At 46.5% G+C, this 14,822-nt stretch overlaps 1 protein-coding gene across 3 annotated transcripts in view; it reads left to right on the top strand.

The window, feature by feature from the left end:
- atf6 (activating transcription factor 6) overlaps window positions 1–14,822 on the top strand; it is a 102,890-nt gene that overhangs the window by 53,688 nt on the left and 34,380 nt on the right. For 2 of the 3 annotated variants that reach the window (XR_005994546.1, XM_041840638.1), the window contains exons 11-14: window positions 3,873–3,971; window positions 4,939–5,041; window positions 8,061–8,128; window positions 10,549–10,660. Coding sequence is in view for 2 of the 3 variants with exons in the window: in XM_041840638.1 (XP_041696572.1) it covers window positions 3,873–3,971; window positions 4,939–5,041; window positions 8,061–8,128; window positions 10,549–10,660 (382 nt within the window). In the remaining variant the exon portion in view is untranslated. The remainder of the gene's footprint in view (window positions 1–3,872; window positions 3,972–4,938; window positions 5,042–8,060; window positions 8,129–10,548; window positions 10,661–14,822) is intronic. The other variant, XM_041840639.2, reaches the window with a different exon arrangement.

The raw sequence follows: 14,822 nt of genomic DNA, 5'->3' as shown, positions 1-14,822 counted from the left end.
GTCGCAGCCCAGTTAGCGGGGACACCTCCGTGGTCGCAGCCCAGTTAGCGCGGGACACCTCCGTGGTCGCAGCCCAGTTAGCGCGGGACACCTCCGTGGTCGCAGCCCAGTTAGCGCGGGACACCTCCGTGGTCGCAGCCCAGTTAGCGCGGGACACCTCCGTGGTCGCAGCCCAATTAGCGCGGGACACCTCCGTGGTCGCAGCCCAGTTAGCGCGGGACACCTCCGTGGTCGCACCCCAATTAGCGCGGGACACCTCCGTGGTCGCAGCCCAGTTAGCGCGGGACACCTCCGTGGTCGCAGCCCAGTTAGCGCGGGGACACCTCCGTGGTCGCAGCCCAGTTAGCGCGGGACACCTCCGTGGTCGCAGCCCAATTAGCGCGGGACACCTCCGTGGTCGCAGCCCAGTTAGCGCGGGACACCTCCGTGGTCGCAGCCCAGTTAGCGTGGGACACCTCCGTGGTCGCAGCCAAGTTAGCGCGGGACACCTCCGTGGTCGCAGCCCAATTAGCGCGGGACACCTCCGTGGTCGCAGCCCAGTTAGCGTGGGACACCTCCGTGGTCGCAGCCCAGTTAGCGCGGGACACCTCCGTGGTCCCAGCCACAAGGGCTATCCGTGTCACGGGCTGTGTTCAAGCTGTTCGTGGAAAACCCTGTTAGCTTAATAGCTACCAGCTAGGCTAGTAGCTAGCTACAGCAAACAACTTCAGACTTTTTTTGTCTGGCAGGATCCCGGGACAGATAGTAGCGGTCACAGCAACTGAGGCTAACTGCATCGCGGGATCCAAAATCAAAAAGTACATAAACCAAACTTTGCGAAGGAAACACTGTCACAACCGAGCTCTCTCGTTCAGCGTTCAGCATGCATCGCGCTCTGATGACGTGAGATTGGTCGTGCCGACCGACTGCACAGCTTTCATAGCCTCTGGTGTCTTCTTAACATGGCAGGTCGTAGGATCAGGGCCGATGCGTGAGGCGGGTCACGTTTCATACGAACCCTTTCTTCTTCTGTGATATCACGTTTCTCCCAAGTGCCATTAAGCCAGCTCGGGCAGGAAGGAACACATTAGCCTTAACAGGGGTGGTGACAGAACTAGGTGTGGAGTTATGAAACCCAACCCAGGGGTGCTCCTCAGCAGTTGGACAGGTTAATACATACCCCTGCCCTGCGCCCCTCACCTCCATGTTCTGTTCGCCGTGTTCTATCTGGAGGAACCTTTGGCAGACCAGACTGTCGAGAAACCGGATCTACTGAGATGAGCGCACATAGGCCTAGTGCACGTTAGCTAAGACGGACGGACAGAAAGACGGAGGGGGTAGATGGAGTTCTGGCGGTCGTTTACATAAAACACCATCACTCCCTAACCGCTGACCGCCTCACAGTCACCAGGAATTCTCATAGAATGATCTATGAATCTCCAGCCATTTCATTTTATGTAACTAAATGATATTTGAGGAAGGAAAAAAATACATTAAGCAGCATGGATTAGTCCTCATATAGAGCTTTACATGGATTAGTCCTCATATAGAGCTTTACATGGATTAGTCCTCATATAGAGCTTTACATTAGTGGCACAGTAATGAAAAGCAGCATGGATTAGTCCTCATATAGAGCTTTACATTAGTGGCACAGTAATGAAAAGCAGCATGGATTAGTCCTCATATAGAGCTTTACATTAGTGGCACAGTAATGAAAAGCAGCATGGATTAGTCCTCATATAGAGCTTTACATTAGTGGCACAGTAATGAAAAGCAGCATGGATTAGTCCTCATATAGAGGCTTTACATTAGTGGCACAGTAATGAAAAGCAGCATGGATTAGTCCTCATATAGAGCTTTACATTAGTGGCACAGTAATGAAAAGCAGCATGGATTAGTCCTCATATAGAGCTTTACATTAGTGGCACAGTAATGAAAAGCAGCATGGATTAGTCCTCATATAGAGCTTTACATTAGTGGCACAGTAATGAAAAGCAGCATGGATTAGTCCTCATATAGAGCTTTACATTAGTGGCACAGTAATGAAAAGCAGCATGGATTAGTCCTCATATAGAGCTTTACATTAGTGGCACAGTAATGAAAAGCAGCATGGATTAGTCCTCATATAGAGCTTTACATTAGTGGCACAGTAATGAAAACAGATGTAGGTATGGAGGAATTCAGAAGATCCATACTATAGAAACCCATTCATCTGTTACCGCCAACTAAGACCTTCCTTCAAGACCGCTCTGTGGGACAACTACTTCTCCAAAGCATCTGTTCCCAATACGCTGGCCTCCCTCCCTACCTCCCTCCCTCCCTGCATCCCTCCCTGCCTCCCTCCCTACCTCCCTCCCTCCCGCTCTACCTCCCTCCCTCCCTGCCTCCCTCCCTACCTCCCTCCCTCCCTCCCGCTCTACCTCCCTCCCTCCCTGCCTCCCTCCCTCCCTCCCTGCCTCCCTCCCTACCTCCCTCCCTCCCTCCCTCCCGCTCTACCTCCCTCCCTGCCTCCTTCCCTCCCTGCCTCCCTCCCTTTCTACCTCCTGCCTTCAGAAGATCCATACTATAGAAACCCATTCATCTGTTCCCAATACGCTGCCCTCCCTGCCTGCCTGCCTGCCTGCCTGCCTGCCTGCCTGCCTGCCTGCCTGCCTGCCTGCCTGCCTGCCTGCCCTCCTCCCTCCCTCCCTCCCTCCCTCCCTCTACCTCCCTCCCTCCTCCCTCCCTCCCTCCCTCTACCTCCCTCCTCCCTCCCTCCTCCCTCCCTCCCTCTACCTCCCTCCCTCCCTCCCTCTGCCTCCCTCCTCCCTCCCTCCCTGCCTGCCACCCTCCCTCCCTCCCTCCCTGCCTCCTCCCTCCCTCCCTCCCTCCCTCCCTCCCTACCTCCCGGTGTTATGTATGTTTCCTTTATCATGGTTATAATATTCTTTGAGTGTTTAGTCCCCGTTCTGTTTCCATTATTTAGGCTCAGCCCGCCTCACCATATTTCAACTCTGAGTCGTCGAATTTTCACTTTTCCCTCGTCTTTCCTCTGAGCCAGCAGCTTGGCGTCAGCAGAACCTTATCCCAGAGTTCTGATCCCCAAGGTATCCCTGGTATTCCCGAGCCTGTGACAGACTGTGGACACATTGTGTTGGTTGGATCAGCACTTCCTGGATGGTACGACTCATCATTTTGAATAGTCTTCAGACGTGACGCCCGCCCACCGCCAGCTGTGCACATGTCACTGTTTCTCGGTCTAGTTTGGCATACTGTACGTGCAGATATAATTTAACATGGGATTAATGACCTCCATGTTGAAGAGTTGTGGGTGACTCTGAGCTACACTGCTCTGTGGGTAGTCTCAGGGCTCAGCGTGGCCTTGGTAGGCAGAGTCAGCATCATCTTGGTTCCAGTCACTGCCTCACAGTGGGTAGTCTCTCACCTGTATCCAAGAATAGCTTGTTTTTTGGCGCCAAAGCAAAAAAAATCATAACATTTCTCACATTGTTCTCTCCCTCTGTCTCGCGCTCTGTCTGTCTCTCTCTCGCTCTCTCTCTCTCTCTCTCTCTCCCTCTCTCTCTCTCTCTCTCTCTCTCTCGCTGTCTGTCTGTCTCTCTCTCTGTCTCTGTCTCTCTCTCTCTCTCTCTCTCTCTCTCTCTCTCTCTCTCTCTCTCTCTCTCTCTGTTGCTTCTCATTCTCTCTCTCTCTCTCTCTCTCTCTGTCTCTCTCTCTCTCTCTGTCTCTGTCTCCCTCTCCCTCTCTGTCTCGCTCTCTCTATCTCTATCTCTGTCTCGCTCTCTCTCTCTGTCTCTCTCTCTCTCTCTCTCTCTCTCTCTCTCTCTCTCTCTCTCTCTCTCTGTCTCCCTCTCTCTGTCTCGCTCTCTGTCTGTCTCTCTGTCTCTCTCTCTTAGTTCTGAGGATAAGGCTCTGATGGTGGTGAAGAAAGATCCTCTGTTCTTCGGACCTCCTCCTCCATGTCTGCCGCCTGTCAATAGGACCAAATGCATCAGGTCAGTACTGATTTCTACACACTGTTTCACTCTGCCTTAGGGTTGCAAAATTCCAGAAAGCTTGGAGGATTCCCAGTTGAAATATTCTCTCACTACTTATTCCCTCCTGATTCTGACCGGGGCGTTTAAAAAAAACCTGGGAACTTTCCAGAATTTTGCAACCCTACTCAGTCTCATCTCTAGTTCCTCCACATTAGGCCATAAGACTGTGTAAGCCTTTCAATAATTACAGCTAAACCACAAGATTTAGTAAAGCAATGTCCTTATCTGATTCAGGTGAATGAATATCTTTCCTGGGTCTTTTTGAATAGTTAGATGGAAACCATGTAAGGCTTAGGTTATGCATGCTCTGACGGTTCAGCATATGGACTGCATCAAATAGGCTCCAAGCTTATGGACCAATTAATCAGACACAGTGTTTCTTACATGTCATTAAGATATGCCTTCATCCTGAATCCACTAGATTGGTTTTAACTCCTCTCTCATTTAACATTTAACATTTTAGTCATTTAGCAGACGCTCTTATCCAGAGCAACTTACAGAAGCAATTAGGGTTAAGTGCCTTGCTCAAGGGCACATCGACAGATTTTTCACCTAGTCGGCTCGGGGATTAGAACCAGCGACCTTTCGGTTACTGGCACAACGCTCTTAACCACTAAGCTACCATTAGATTGGTTTTAAGTCTTGTCTTGAAATAGTAGAGGGTTATTGTTGGCTTTAGTTAGAGATGTAGTACTAATAATAATAATACATTTTAATTTATAAAGCAAACGATCTCAAAGTGCTACAGTGGGTGCATTAAAATAAAGTTAGAGACATAGACTATAACTATAAGCTTTAGATGGAGAAGTCTATCACAGCAAACCATCCCGTATTTTTGGACAGCCAATCAGATCACTTCCAGTCTAGGGCGTGTACGTGTATGTGGAAATGTCTAAATGACGTGACTCATTGATTTGGTTGACAGGTTGAACCATGAGCTGCGAGGCTGGGTCCATCGACACGAGGTGGAGCGGACCAAGACCAGACGCATGAGCAACAGCCAACACAGAGCCACCAGGACCATCCCTGTACGCACAGTACTGCTGGGTCTAATAAAGCAGCATCCTACGCACACACACTCACACACACACTCACACACACACTCACACACACACTCACACACACACTCACACATACACACTCACACACACACCCATACTCACACAGATAATAAACTAAGATTTTCAAACTGTACAATAATCTATCTGTAATGTTACGTCAGTTTATGGCATGTTTTAAATTCTTGGATCTTTTGGATCTCTTTGACTATTTTTGTCTTCCTCTACACCCCCCACACTCTCTCTCCCTCTCCTCCTCCCCTCTCTCTCCCTCTCCTCCTCCCCTCTCTCTCTCCCTCTCCTCCTCCCCTCTCTCTCCCTCTCCTCCTCCCCTCTCTCTCCCTCTCCCCTCTCTCTCCCTCTCCTTCCCTCTCTCTCCCTCTCCTCCTCCCCTCTCCCTCTCCTCCTCCCCTCTCTCTCCCTCTCCTCCCCTCTCTCTCCCTCTCCTCCTCCCCTCTCTCTCTCTCCTCCTCCCTCTCTCTCTCTCTCCTCCTCCTCTCTCTCCCTCTCCCTCTCTCTCCTCTCCTCCTCCCTCTCTCTCCCTCACCTCCTCCCCTCTCTCTCCCTCTCCTCCTCCATTCTCTCTCCCTCTCCTCCCCCCTCTCTCTCCTTCTCCTCTCTCCCTCTCCTCCTCCACTCTCTCTCCCTCTCCTCCTCCCCTCTCTCTCCCTCTCCTCCTCCACTCTCTCTCCCTCTCCTCCTCCCCTCTCTCTCCCTCTCCTCCTCCCCTCTCTCTCCCTCTCCTCCTCCCCTCTCTCTCTCTCTCCTCCTCCCCTCTCCCTCTCCTCCTCCACTCTCTCTCTCTCTCCTCCTCCCCTCTCTCTCTCCTCCTCCCTCTCTCTCTCTCTCCTCCTCCCCTCTCTCTCCCTCTCCTCCTCCCCTCTCTCTCCCTCTCCTCCTCCCCTCTCTCTCTCTCTCCTCCTCCCTCTCCCTCTCCTCCTCCACTCTCTCTCTCCTCCTCCCCTCTCTCTCTCCTCCTCCCCTCTCTCTCTCTCTCCTCCTCCCCTCTCTCTCCCTCTCCTCCTCCCCTCTCTCTCTCTCTCCTCCTCCCCTCTCTCTCCCTCTCCTCCTCCCCTCTCTCTCCCTCTCCTCCTCCCTCTCTCTCTCTCTCCTCCTCCCTCTCCCTCTCCTCCTCCCCCTCTCTCTCTCTCTCCTCCTCCCCCTCTCTCTCTCCCTCCTCCCTCTCTCTCTCTCTCCTCCCCTCTCTCTCTCTCTCCTCCTCCCTCTCTCTCTCTCTCCTCCTCCCTCTCTCTCCCTCTCCTCCTCCCCTCTCTCTCTCCTCTCCCCTCTCTCTCTCTCCTCCTCCCCTCTCTCTCTCTCTCTCCTCCCTCTCTCTCTCTCTCCTCCTCCTCCCTCTCCCTCTCTCCTCCCCTCTCTCTCCCTCTCCTCCTCCTCTCTCTCTCTCCCTCTCTCCTCCCTCTCTCTCTCTCTCTCCTCCCTCTCTCTCTCCTCTCTCTCTCCCTTCTCTCCTCCTCCCCTCTCTCTCTCTCTCCTCCTCCCCTCTCTCTCTCTCTCCTCCTCCCCTCTCTCTCTCCCTCTCCTCCTCGCCTCTCCCTCTCTCTTTATGGGAATGAACCTAATCCAGCAGTCTTGGGAAAGTAAACACAACTGTTAAGAGGAAGGCTTTTAGTAATCACTTTCCGCTGCTCTCTCTTACTCTTTGTTTAGCAGAATGAACAAAGGCCTCGTCCAAACAGTCTTATGTCAGCTGACGATGGGTGAATGAGTTGTCCAATTTCCCACTCTCTCCAGGCCACACAGGCACTGTGTCAGAGAAGAGTGAGATATATTTCCCAGGACCCCTATAGACTTCACTAGAGGGTTCAATAGAGGGTTCTTGTGATTCCAACATGTTGAAGGATTCCAGTACAGAACAGCCCCACTCCATAGCGTGTTTTTAGGAGTGGGTCAGGTCAACTACTCACAATGTGTTTGTTTATTGGACAGAAGTAGAGTGGAAAGATTGAGGAGAGTGTGTTTGTTTATTGGACAGGACATTAGTAGACTGACATGATTTTGTTTCAAGCAAGGATTTGTACTTGTGTGTTAATGTTCTGTGAAGCTAGGAGGTTAGCTATTTGAAGTAATATTGATCGCTTGTAATGTGAAGCAGGTAAAGCGAACTGTTCAACAAGAAACCTGACGGCTTGGTTAGGTCAGAATGACTGAGTGAGTTTCTACTGAAAGGAAACAGTTGAGTTGTTCAGCAATGAGCTGCACCTCTGTTTTCCCTGTATTTACCATACACAGCCCCCTGAAACTAGACCCACCATGACCCACCATGACCACCTGTGGTATCAAAACATTACGCATATTTAGTTTTATTTCTACTCATTCAAATAAATGATGCATACATGTCTGTTTAGTTTTTAGCCATTTGTTTGGAGGTATTCACAGCTAGCTGTTTCCCTATGCCCTTGGTTTGAAGGTTTTAATGAGAACCACGCATTAAGCCAAGCTCAGGAGGGCCCAGCCATGCTCCCACAGGAAAACACTTGAATTATGTCTGGAGAGATGTCATTTGTCTGGGGGAAACTGTATGGCTGGCATGGCCCCTGAGGTAGAGGTGGTCTGTGACTTGGGCTGTGTTTACACAGGAAGCCCAATTCTGATCTTTTGCCCAATTATGGGCAAAAGATGTGATCTGATTTGTCAAAAGACCAATTAGTGGCAAAAAACAAAACAAAAAAAATCTGAATTGGGCTGCCTGTGTAAACACAGCCTTGGTGATGTGACGTCTTCCTGAAGTGGATAGAGTATCAGCCAGCTGTCCGCTGGGCTGTGGAGCTGTAGGGGACTCCGTCAGAGAGGGGAAAAAAAGAGGCCAGGGAGCTTGTCATTGACTGTGTAGGATGAAAACACATACACACCTGGAAACATACCGGACCAACGTACATACACAGCCAAGGAATGTATCACTAGTAGTTTTAACTTATTCATTTTAATTTTCTACCCACTAACTTTTCTCTCTCTCTCTCTTTTCATACAGAAAGAAAATAAGAAGGCTGATGTGTCCCAGATCATAAGAGTCCAGTATACTGACTCCACAGAAGAGAAGTGAGTGGAGGAGTATATATACAACATATATTTCTAGATGTTTACCTTATTCCAGTGTTCGGACCGTCAGTCTGCCTGGGAGTATCTATCAGATGTCTTTACTGCTGGCTTTTGGATTTACACTCTTGGATCTGCCTGATTGACTTTAGAGTTTTTGGCCTCACAAAGCTTTTCCCAGTTGTAAATCCGATCATAAAACAGCTTTCGACCTTTCAGGACACCATACCAACACAACCTTTAAAAATGGACATATTGACTTGCAGTACAAGTTCTGTTTTTAGTATTAAATGGGGGGGGAAGATGAAAATATTCTAAACATGACATTTTGTATTTGTGCCCCCAGAGGACTAATGTTTCATATTTTATTATGGTCCGACATTTTCCTCGTGCTTTTGACTTTCCCACATTTGAAAATCAAGTTGACGGCCAACCAGCCACTCTGGGCCCTGCCTAGCCTTTAACCTTTGACCCTGACTGTCTGTCACTGAAGTGGGATACAGACTGCAGAGAATGACCACGTTTACATGCACACATTTTTCCGGTTAATAGCTCATATCCCGCTTAAGGTCTTATGCGGGATAAGCTGTTTACGTGCACCTTTGATGTCCAGCTCACGAGTATCCCCTGTTACCATTTAATAAACAGAATATTCCTAATTTAATTTCATATGGGTTAAATGGAATAGTAACTGAAATCTGGACACTGACTGTAGGCGAATAACCTCTCACACGTAGCTTAATATAACATTAACTCCTGCAGAATTATGCATTTCTTGCACTCAAATTATACAACAAATGTACATTTTGTCTTGAGAAAATGCTAATTTGCTGTGCGTATAACTGTTATATTTGACACTATTATGCAAGCAGACAGTATTTCAACCACATAAAATATGCACCCAAGACGAACTGAAGTCTTATCAGAAACACGTTTCATAGTTTTCTCAGCTTTTCATATCCTTAAAACCGGTCAAACTGATGACATTTGGACATTTTGCTACCGGAACAATCTTTCCACTGTTTTTAAATTATTGCGTTTTTCTCCCGGGTTCCTAAATGAAACAGACAACTTTACCGGTGTTAACTGGATTACTAATGGATTCATTCTATCCATGTAAATCATTATTCTGCTGAGCACTAGTTTATTTAGTATTCTGGGGCAACACGTTATGACAGAAGAGGAGCTATATGTATCTAACTATAGTTGACAAACAAATCGCCTATTTCGGAAATTATAATAATATGTCCTACCAAATGTCGGAAATTATAAGCAGAAATGTATCTAAATTTGGGGTGAAAGTAGCCAGTAGGCTGTACGGTCCAGTATGGAGTATCAGCAAAACAAATTATTATAGTGGAACTGCGCAGGTAGGCTACTTTTTTAAATGATTTGTTTGACTATCAGATGAAAATGTCATCACACAACACCCATGATATACGAAACGGAGTCTGCGCAGACCGCAAAAAAACAACAGTAAACAGGATAAGATGTTGACATGCCACAGTATCCCGTCTAAGATCAGCATATCCCAGGCATCTTATCCGGGTTTCTCATAATCGGGATACAAACTTTTTCGGGTTATTGTAAACGGGATATGATGTTGATATGCGTCAACTGAAAAACAGAATACTTAAGTATCCCGAATAATAACGGGATATTGGTGTGCATGTAAACGTGGTCAATGACTAGGGCTTGTATGACTAGGGCTTGTATGACTAGGGCTTGTTTGACTAGGGCTTGTTTGACTAGGGCTTGTTTGACTAGGGCTTGTATGACTAGGGCTTGTATGACTAGGGCTTGTTTGACTAGGGCTTGAGTGACTAGGGCTTGTGTGACTAGGGCTTGTATGACTAGGGCTTGAATGACTAGGGCTTGAGTGACTAGGGCTTGAGTGACTAGGGCTTGTGTGACTAGGGCTTGAGTGACTAGGGCTTGAGTGACTAGGGCTTGAGTGACTAGGGCTTGAGTGACTAGGGCTTGAGTGACTAGGGCTTGTGTGACTAGGGCTTGTGTAACTAGGGCTTTTATGACTAGAGCTTGTAGGGGCCTCCTGTAGCTCAGTTGGTAGAGCATGGCGCTTGCAACGCCAGGGTTGTGGGTTCGATTCCCACGGGGGGCCAGTATGAAAAATGTATGCACTCACTAACTTTAAGTCGATCTCTGGAGAAGAGCGTCTGCTAAATGACTAAAATGTAAAAATGTAATGTATGACTAGGGCTTGTATGACTAGGGCTTGTATGACTAGGGCTTGTGGTCCTAAGACTGAGGCACGTTTGATTCATGTGAAAACAAAAGCTCAACTGCATATTAATGCAAATGCCCTTAAGGAAAGGAGTTAGAAAATGAGTTTTGGTGTTTGTTGTATACGGTGGAGCCTGTAACTGAAGTATTGTATTGTATTTGTCTCTCTCCCCCCACAGGAGCCCAGGTAATGAGCTGCAGGTGTACTATGCTCCTCACCGCACCTACAACGACTTATTTGACGAGATTCATCGACGTGGAGACACCTTCTACGTGGTGTCTTTTCGCAGGGTGAGCATGGAATGACTTCAGAACGTTCGTTCATTTGAATAAAGCTGTTTATACATGTTATACAACTTCAAAAGGTAACCTAAACATAATCTATACCTGCTGGCTAGTTCACTTAAAATAATGTTTGATAGTTGATTTACAAAACTGAATAGATGTGGATTAAGGGGTGGATTTAGTTGCAGGCTTCCAGACACTTTATTTCCATGTCCCTCAGCTGGTTAGAGAAACACTGGAAATGCTGATTGGATACAGATGGATCGACTTATGCATTATTGATAACATATAACGGGAAAACACTGCAAATGTTTTGCTCCTCTCTTCTAAAGGAGAAGAGCGAGAGAAGGGTGAGATGACTCAAATATGACTCAGAATGACTCCACTTACATTTCGGTGATGTGTTGTCTAGATAGAACATCACGGATGCAGGGTGAAAGCCCGTAATGTCATCAGACTGGCAGAGGCTACATCCTCAGAGCCCAGGTGCCAGGTTCCAAGACATTAGCATCAGTCAGCTCACATCTCTGTCTGTGGTATGGTTTGGATTTGGTTGGGAAGGGAAGGGAAGGGTGTAGCGTCAGGGGTCAGATGTTTAACCCCATTCACACCCAAGGGTGTAGCGTCAGGGGTCAGATGTTTAACCCCATTCACACCCAAGGGTGTAGTTCCGCTTCCCAGCCTATCCCCAGACCATTCATAATCATCAGGTAAACTGTGTCTAGAGGTTACTCTCCGGTTTTGTGATGAAACAAAGGTGTGGTTGAATTTATTCTGCCACTGTGTCTTCTTATACTGAGTTTAAGTTTGTTCCACCCGAGCGAGTCTGACCACCTCTATGATGACACACCAAATGATGACCACTAATCAGAGACCACCATGATGACACACCAAATGATGACCACCAATCAGAGACCACTATGATGACACACCAAATGATGACCACCAATCAGAGGCCACTATGATGACACACCAAATGTGTTTGATTGATTATTTAATGCCCAGAGGAAAGTAATCCAAAAGTAACTGAAAGTAATCAGATTGCGTTACTGAGTTTGGGTAATCCGAAAGTTACGTTACTGATTACAATTTTGGAAAGGTACAGTGGCTTGCGAAAGTATTTATCCCCCTTGGCATTTTTCCTATTTTGTTACCTTACAACCTGGAATGAAAATTGGGGGGGTTTGTATCATTTGATTTGCACAACATGCCTACCACTTTGAAGATGCAAATATTTTTTCTTGTGAAACAAACAAGAAATAAGACAAAAAACAAATTTGACTGTGCATAACTATTCACCCCCCCAAAGTCAATACTTTGTAGAGCCACCTTTTGCAGCAATTATAGCTGCAAGTCTCTTGGGGTATGTCTCTATAAGCTTGGCACATCTAGCCACTGGGATTTTTGCCCATTCTTCAAGGCAAAACTGCTCCAGCTCCTTCAAGTTGGATGGGTTCCGCTGGTGTACAGCAATCTTTAAGTCATACCACAGATTCTCAATTGGATTGAGGTCTGGGCTTTGACTAGGCCATTCCAAGACATTTAAATGTTTCCCCTTAAACCACTCAAGTGTTGCTTTAGCAGAATGCTTAGGGTCATTGTCCTGCTGGAAGGTGAACCTCTGTCCCAGTCTCAAATCTCTGGAAGACTGAAACAGGTTTCCCTCAAGAATTTCCCTGTATTTAGCGCCATCCATCGTTCCTTCAATTCTGATCAGTTTCCCAGTCCCTGCCGATGAAAAACATATAATAATAATAATAATACTAATAATATTATCCCCACAGCATAATAATATAATAATATGCCATTTAGCAGACGCTTTTATCCAAAGCAACTTAGTCATGCGTGCATATTTTTTACGTATGGATGTTCCCGGGGATCGAACCCACTACCCTGGCGTTACAAGCGCCATGCTCTACCAATTGAGCTACAGAGGACCATCCGAAGAGTGGATGCTGCCACCACCATGCTTCACTGTGGGGATGGTGGTCTCGGGGTGATGAGGGGTGTTGGGTTTGCGCCAGACATAGCGTTTTCCTTGATGGCCAAAAAGCTCAATTTATGTCTCATCTGACCAGAGTACCTTCTTCCATATGTTTGGGGAGTCTCCCACATGCCATTTGGCGAACACCAAACGTGTTTGCTTATTTTTTTCTTTAAGCAATGCCTTTTTTCTGGCCACTCTTCTGTAAAGCCCAGCTCTGTGGAGTGTACGGCTTAAAGTCGTCCTATGGACAGATACACCAATCTCCGCTGTGGAGCTTTGCAGCTCCTTCAGGGTTATCTTTGGTCTCTTTGTTGCCTCTCTGATTAATACCCTCCTTGCCTGGTCAGTGAGTTTTGGTGGGTGGCCCTCTCTTGGCAGGTTTGTTGTGGTGCCATATTCTTACCAATAATGAATTTTTAATAATGGATTTAATGGTGCTCCGTGGGATGTTCAAAGTTTCGGAAAACATTTTTTTTACCCAACCCTGATCTGTACTTCTATAGAACTTTGTCCCTGACCTGTTTGGAGAGCTCCTTGGTCTTCATGGTGCCGCTTGCTTGGTGGTGCCCCTTGCTTAGTGGAGTTGCAGACTCTGGGGCCTTTCAGAACAGGTGTATATATACTGAGATCATGTGACACTTAGATTGCACACAGGTGGACTTTATTTAACTAATTATGTGACTTCTGAAGGTAATTGGTTGCACCAGATCTTATTTAGGGCCTTCATAGCAAAGGGGGTGAATACAAAATGCACGCACCACTTTTCCATTATTTATTTCTTTCATTTCACTTCACCAATATGGACTATTTTGTGTATGTCCATTACATGAAATCCAAATAAAAATCAATTTAAATTACAGGTTGTAATGCAACAAAATAGGAAAAACAGATAAGGGGGATGAATACTTTTGCAAGGCACTGTAACTAGTAACTGTAACGGATTACATTTAGAAGGAACCTACCCAACCCTGGTGAGCAGACACAGCCCCCCCCCTTCAGCGCAACGTAACCTAGCCTGGAGCGACCTCTCCCTTACACACCTTTTGTGCTCTAGCTCGGACTAAACAAAAGGAAACCAAATCTGTTAAATGTTGCACAAGTTTCCATTAATTATAATTACTTCCATAAAGCCCTGGATCCCCATGTTCTCTGTTCCATCCCTTTGTAGACTGTACCGCTTCACTTCCAGACACTCTTAACTGGGCCAAGGACTGAGAAAAAGGCCACTTAATGACATTGTTTATTGGAAAAATAGCTAACATTAGGTAATGACTAATTGCACTGGAAAACAGGCTTGTAAATTTGAACCTCTTCCTGCCGTCCATTCAAACAAAGAGGTGTTCATGGTCCAGGGGCCAAGGCTGAGCCGGAACGGACCAGAAGATTAAAGCTGATCTGCTTCTCATCACCATCACCACCTCTAGGCTCTCTCCTTCTCTCTCTCTCTCCTTCTCTCTCTCCTTCTCGCTCTCTATTTCAAGCTGCTTTATTGCCATGAGCAACAATGTACACAATATACATTGTAATAAAATAATGAATTATAATAATTTAAAAGTGATATTAAAAAGGTTATTATAAAAATAAATAATATAAATAACAACAATCAAATAGTAACAGTGAATAGTAATCGGAAAATATAATAAATACAATAAAAGGCTAAACATGGAAAATGAACATGCTACTATTATTACTACTAAGATGAATGCTACCACCACTATTATTAACACTAATACTACCATTACCACTAGTAGCATTTCTACCGCTAATATCTCTACCTACTAAAACTATAACTAACTTATAACTAACTAACTGTTATCCTCACCATTACATCAGGACTACAACTACCATCATCATTACTACTACTACTACCACCACTACCACCACCATCATCAAACTACCACGTTACCATCACCCCTACTACCCGTACCACTACTATTTGGAGTAATGATCACGATAATAATGATAATAATAATAATACTACTAATAATAAGTAAGTTACTGCTTGCTATGCAGATGTTGTTATTATTAAGTGTCCCTCAGGCTATAGCAGGCATCGAACGATTGCCAAGGTCAGGGTTCATGTCATGAACTCTAGTCACAAAGGAAATCACAAACAAACCCTTGTTGAGGAAGTGTTGACATGGCGACAACAGAAACCATGACGACAGTTGTGTTCTCTTT

Source organism: Coregonus clupeaformis, chromosome 20, assembly GCF_020615455.1.
Source record: "Coregonus clupeaformis isolate EN_2021a chromosome 20, ASM2061545v1, whole genome shotgun sequence".
Lineage (NCBI taxonomy): Eukaryota > Metazoa > Chordata > Actinopteri > Salmoniformes > Salmonidae > Coregonus > Coregonus clupeaformis.
The sequence above is the reverse complement of the archived record's forward strand: the minus strand, read 5'-3'. Positions and strand labels throughout refer to the sequence as shown.